The 6,000-nt window shown below is 29.2% G+C and overlaps 1 protein-coding gene across 1 annotated transcript in view; it reads right to left on the bottom strand.

Moving 5' to 3' along the window:
* Positions 1 to 6,000, bottom strand: part of LOC126890544 (nicalin) — a 38,482-nt gene continuing 32,482 nt past the window's right edge. Inside the window, exon 8 of the mRNA XM_050659552.1 lies at positions 1 to 2,756. Coding sequence (XP_050515509.1) covers positions 2,609 to 2,756 — 148 coding nt within the window. The 3' untranslated portion in view covers positions 1 to 2,608. The remainder of the gene's footprint in view (positions 2,757 to 6,000) is intronic.

Here is a 6,000-nt window from a genome sequence, read left to right as displayed (position 1 = left end):
TTATCTCGGAAACGATTAGAGATATCGAAATGCCGTTTTCAGATTTTGATTCAGAAGACAAAACTACATAAGAATCCATCGATAAATCTGCTCCAAGTATTGCAGAAGCGGCAACGCAATAACACACAGATTTTGCGAATTTATAAACGAAAAGTTTTCGTTCAAAAAACGAGCCTCTACCGCCATTAAGAAGAACAAAAAAATAAACTTTCTTCAAATAAACTTTTTTATCCCATGCCTAGATTTTGTGTAATCTTGGAACTACTAAAATTCTCGTTATTGTTGTTTCATAGGAAAGTAGTGTTTATTGATAGTTAATTTATTATATTTTTGTTGTTGTTGTATAAGTTGTTGGTCTCTTTGAAAGAATAGATTGTTGTTAATTGTGAGTTTTAGTTATATGTAGGTAGGTAAGTATATTTTACGTAAAAATATTTCGAATTTTAATGTGAGTATATAAAGTTTTAGGAGGATTTTTTATTCTAAAAATATTATCAATAGTTTAACAAAATAGAAAAATTTTCGCATTTTTTCGTTTCGCTTCACAACGAAATTATTATTTATTATTATTATTTCGTGCAAATACCTATGTTAACATAAAATTTTCACCCATTTTCATTTTGGTTTATTTTTATAAATATTTATTTACTAATAACAAAATTGTTTTCTATTACTTCCATTAAGCGCGCCTATGAGATAAATTGTCAAAATATTAATCTTAGATAATGTCAAAGATTACCACTGTTGCCAAACTTTCGCAGACCTTACGAAAAAAGGTATGATACTATCTCCCGAAGTTGCTACCTGTTGATCGCTACTGTTTGCTCTTAACCTTGATGCTGTATAATTATTGGTATATAAAATTAAATATACAATCATCTAAATAAATAACAACGCAGACTAAAATCGCTAATTTAACAAAAAAAACGTTAAAATAACAATAATAATGCCAATGCGCAAGCGTCAAGACCAATAACGATGTCGAAATGTGATCTCGCCAGGGCTTGTCTAGTCGAAATCCATTTCTAGGCCAGGGTAATAAAACAAAAATATACCCTGTTCGTGACACTTCAGCAGCCAGGGTACTAAAGCGTTTTTTAGACAAGTAATACCTATAGGAACAAATTGTAACTATTTCCTGCGTAGGATCTGGTGGCCATTTTTATTTATAAACAATTAACTGTCAAAAATTGGCATTTCTCCCTTTTTTTTTCAAATCAATGGAAAACAGTGAAACTTATGATTTTTTTAGTTCAAATATCTTTGAGATTATGGAAAAAGCTTTAAAATGACATATTACAAAGGTTGATATACTCATTTATTGTTAATATAATTGCGAAAAAAGGTCGGAATTGAAAAAAAATTATTTTTGCAATAACTGTTGTAAAAATTAGTAGGTTTGAAATTTTTGTTAATTGATGGTTCTTTGGTGCTTAATATGTGATAAAAATTTCAAAGCGATCCATTCAATTGTTTAAATTTTATTCGAATTGTTTATCTCAGAGAGCATTTTTTTTTGCAATAACATACGTCAGAAAAAAATGACATTAGAACCATTCCTCAGGTGTCAAATGGAAGAGCTTGAGCTATATTTTCAACTTGGTTTAAAAAAAGCGAATAAAAAATGCATTTATTAATAATAAATAATTATGCAAAAGAATCGTAAATCTTTCCTTATAAACTTTTTGAATAACTTTTTCCAAAAAAATTAACTTTTTTACCCTGTTTTAAGTGCAAAACTACCAAGTAATGTTATTTATATCATAATTGATAAAAAATTGTAATAAATATAAATAATTTCTTATATAACAAAATAAAAAGTTTATAAGGAAAAATTTACGATACTTTTGCATAATTATTTATTACTAATAAATGCATTTTTTATTCGCTTTTTTTAAACCAAGTTGAAAATATAGCTCATGCTCTTTCATTTGACACCTGTGGAATGGTTCTAACGTCATTTTTTTCTGACTTATGTTATTGCAAAAAAAAAATTCTCTCTGGGATAAACAATTTGAATAAAATTTAAACAATTGAATGAATCGCTTTGAAATTTTTATCACATATTAAGCACCAAAGAACCCTTATATGACAAAAATTTCAAAGCTTTACACTAATTTTTACAATAGATATTCTGAAATTATTTTTTTTTGCAATTCCAACCTTTTTTCGCAATTATATTAACAATAAATGAATGTATCAAACTTTGTAATACGTCATTTTAAAGCTTTTTCCATAATCTCAAAGATATTTGTACTAAAAAAACCATAGGTTTCACTGTTTACCATTGATTTGAAAAAAAGGGAAAAATGCCATTTTTTTGACACTTAATTGTATATAAATAAAAATGGCCGCCAGATCCTACGCAGGAAATAGTTACAATTTGCTCTTATAGGTATTACCTGTCGAAAAAATGCGTCAGTACCCTGGCTGCTCGAGTGTCATGGGAAAAACCTTATTACCCTGGACTAGTCTACCGAACGTTTTAATAGTAGAGGTCGAGATGAGTTACAGAATACCAATTCCTACAAATTCCGATTCGACTTGCTGACTTGATTTGACTCATTTCTATTCGATTTATAGTTACAGAATGGGCCTGAATATTAGATTAATTGTTTTTGATCTTTTTGTTGTTGGCCGTGAACGAACAGGCTATTTTGTACAATGCAGGAAAGCGTTCTATCAAAAAATATATTATTACCAGGTACAATACGATAGCAATAGTCAATACGAGGTCGAATATAGCTGGTTTAACGCTGAAACAAAAGTATTCAGTTAAAATATTGTTATGGTAAACAAATTTTGCTTTAATTATCACTTGTAATTGACAATTTGACAGTTTTAAATTATGTCAAAGTATCACGAGGGTAATACAAATTGGTAATTTAAAAGCTCGAGTGTAATTCGATAAGATTATTTCTTAAATAAAACTATATTTTTAAATCATTTTAACTATTTTATTGATATCTTCATGTGAATATTTGGTAAACCTATTCATGGTGTTCTATTTGACAAGTTGTAAAACATTAATTATTGTCATTAATGTCACTGAATGTTAATTTTTGTGTAATAATGAAGCGCATCTGACGTAATACTTGACGACGGGAAATTATCGAAAAAAAAATATGGCTGTAATTTTTATTTTTGTAGGTTTCTATTGGTCAGACTCTCTATGAATGAAATAATCAACATGAATATCACAAGAGAGTGAGAATAAATTGAAAATAATGCGACAATTTTAAATAACTTGAGTATTATTTTCTTATTTATTCTTACTTCTTCTTCCTCTTTTTCTTCTTTATATGTATACATGACTATGTCTGTTTTTCATCCTTATATTTTTTATTCTTACTAGTGTGTGATATTCGAAAGATTATTTTTTCATTAATAGAGATAACCAATACAAACCTACAAAAATAAAAATTTCAGCGATTATTTCATTCATAGGAGATTCTGACCAATAGCAAGCTACAGAAATCTAAATTATACTGATAATTTTTGATAATTTCCCGTCGTCAAGTATATTACGTCAGATGCCCTTCGTTGCTATGAAAAAATACATTCAGTGACATTAATGACAATTAATGTTTTAAAAATTATAAAAGTGATGACTTTCAACCGTAAAATATTTATAACAACTGTGTGTTTAATTGTACTAATTTGTACTTACATAAATAAATTACAATAAAATGTTGGTTTTGAACAGTTTTATTCATGAAATAATCGCAACAAATTGCACTCGATCTCTAAAATTAATATAGAATTTTTGCCCTTATGACACTTTGACATAATTTGTCAAATTAAAACTGTCAAAGTGTCACTCGGGAAAAATTCAATTTTAGAGCTCTTGTGCAATTACTACTGATTATTTTTTAAAGATTTTAATTTCCAATTATGTACACTGGGGTGCAAAATTAACCGGACACCTTAAAAATGGGTCATATTTAATGTCTCGAATTTCCTAAACCTGTAGTCAGATTTAAGTGATATTTTAATACATATGTTATAGCCTTATTTTTTAACAATATCGCTGTAATAGTATTATTGCTAAAGAGTTAAATTTTCATTATATACCGGGTGTACCAATGAAACTGTGTTTTTTTCTCAAAGTTCGCATCGCCCTGTGGAATATTCTAGCATTTATAAAATACTGAAATTAAAATCAAACTATAGCCTCATGTTTTCCCAACATTTTGATTTTTGATTCATTCGCTTACATTAGACCATACAAAAGTTAGGTACTTTAACAACTAGCCATGATTTTCATCAATACAATACAGGGTGTTTTTAAATAAATATGGCAAATTTTAAGGGGTAATTCTGCATGATAAAATAATGACAGTTTGCCTGATAAACGGTATATCCGCAAATGCTTCGTTTACGAGATAGGGGGTGTTAAAATTTTTCTTACAAACTGAGGATTTATTTATTTCTTTAAAACCGGTTGAGATATGCAAATGAAATTTGGTGAGTTTTAAGACTTAGTTTCTTGACATACAATTAAGAATTTAAATTCACCATTGGCGCGCATACGACGGCTCATATGACGGCTCATAGTACCCGTATGCGCGCCAATGGTGACTATTAAATTCTTACTTGTATCTCAAAAATTGTACAATAACTACGTCTTAAAACCCACCAAATTTCTTTTGCATATCTCAACCGGTTTTAAAGCAATAAATAAATCGTCAATTTGTAAGAAAAATTTCAACACCCTCTATCTCAGAAACGAAGCATTTGCGGACAAAAGTTTATAAAACAAACTGTCATTATTCTTTCATATAGAACTGCCTCTTGAAGTTTGCCATACTTATTTAAAAACACTCTGTATTGGTGAAAAACATGGCTAATTGTTAAAGTACCTAACTTTTTTATGGTCCAACATAAGCGAATGAATCAAACAGCAGAATATTGAGAAAACATGAGGCTATAGTTGGGTTTTAATTTCAGTATTTTATACATGCTAGAATATTTCACAGGGTGATGCGAAGTTTGAGAAAAAAACAGTTTCATTGGTACACCCGGTATACAATGAAAATTTACCTGTTTCGCAACAATATTATTACAGCGATTTGTGAGAGACATATAATCAGGGGCGTGTGGTCCATGGAAGCAAGGAAAGCATTGCTTCCCTTGGTTTCCGTAGATAATACCGTACCAACTGAGTAATTGAGATTATTTTAAAAAAATTGAACAAACACATAAGCAGGATTTTAAGTTGCATACGAGAATATTTAATCATGTAAGACAAGCAGTAAATAATAAGAAAAGACAAACGTATTTGTCAAACGTCATACAGTAAATAACAAAGCAATGAAATACTCGTAAGCAGCGCCGCATGCTGCTGCATATCATCTAGCTTTCGTTCCGTTCGCGGACCCATAGGCCATGATCGTATTTCTACGTTGATATTCGGAGTAATGTCGGCAGATAATTTGATTTCAAATTTGCTTCTCCTGAGCGGCCTCAACCTATGTAAAAATTACCGGGGTTACACACAGAGGGGTGAGTTCAAATTTCGGGCATATCGTTCGCTTATAAGCAATTTTGTGAATTGCATACCAGGAGCTGTGTTCGTGAATTTTAATGGGATTTACCAGCATTTGACAATGACGGGTTCGTGGACTGATTTTGTGGAATTATGAAGGTTGATTTTATTGAATTATTTATATAAATAAATATATATATATAGAATTATTTATTTTATAAATACTAAATGTTTATATAAATATAATTATAAATATAATATATTTATTATACATATTATGTATTAGGGTTTTGGAGAATGGTGAAAATGTGAAAAATGGGATACAGAAACTATAAATAGCTCGAGAGGATTTTTGGATAGTTTGAAAAATTATCATAATATTAATTTTTTAACCTTGCTTTTCTCAGATCATTTATTTAATGTATTGCGAATATAAATAATTGCATACAAAATTAGCGAATTTAAAGATGTTATTAATAAAAAGAGAGAGATAACTTTGAAAAATGCTGGAA

Source organism: Diabrotica virgifera, chromosome 8, assembly GCF_917563875.1.
Source record: "Diabrotica virgifera virgifera chromosome 8, PGI_DIABVI_V3a".
Taxonomy (NCBI): domain Eukaryota; kingdom Metazoa; phylum Arthropoda; class Insecta; order Coleoptera; family Chrysomelidae; genus Diabrotica; species Diabrotica virgifera.
The sequence above is the reverse complement of the archived record's forward strand: the minus strand, read 5'-3'. Positions and strand labels throughout refer to the sequence as shown.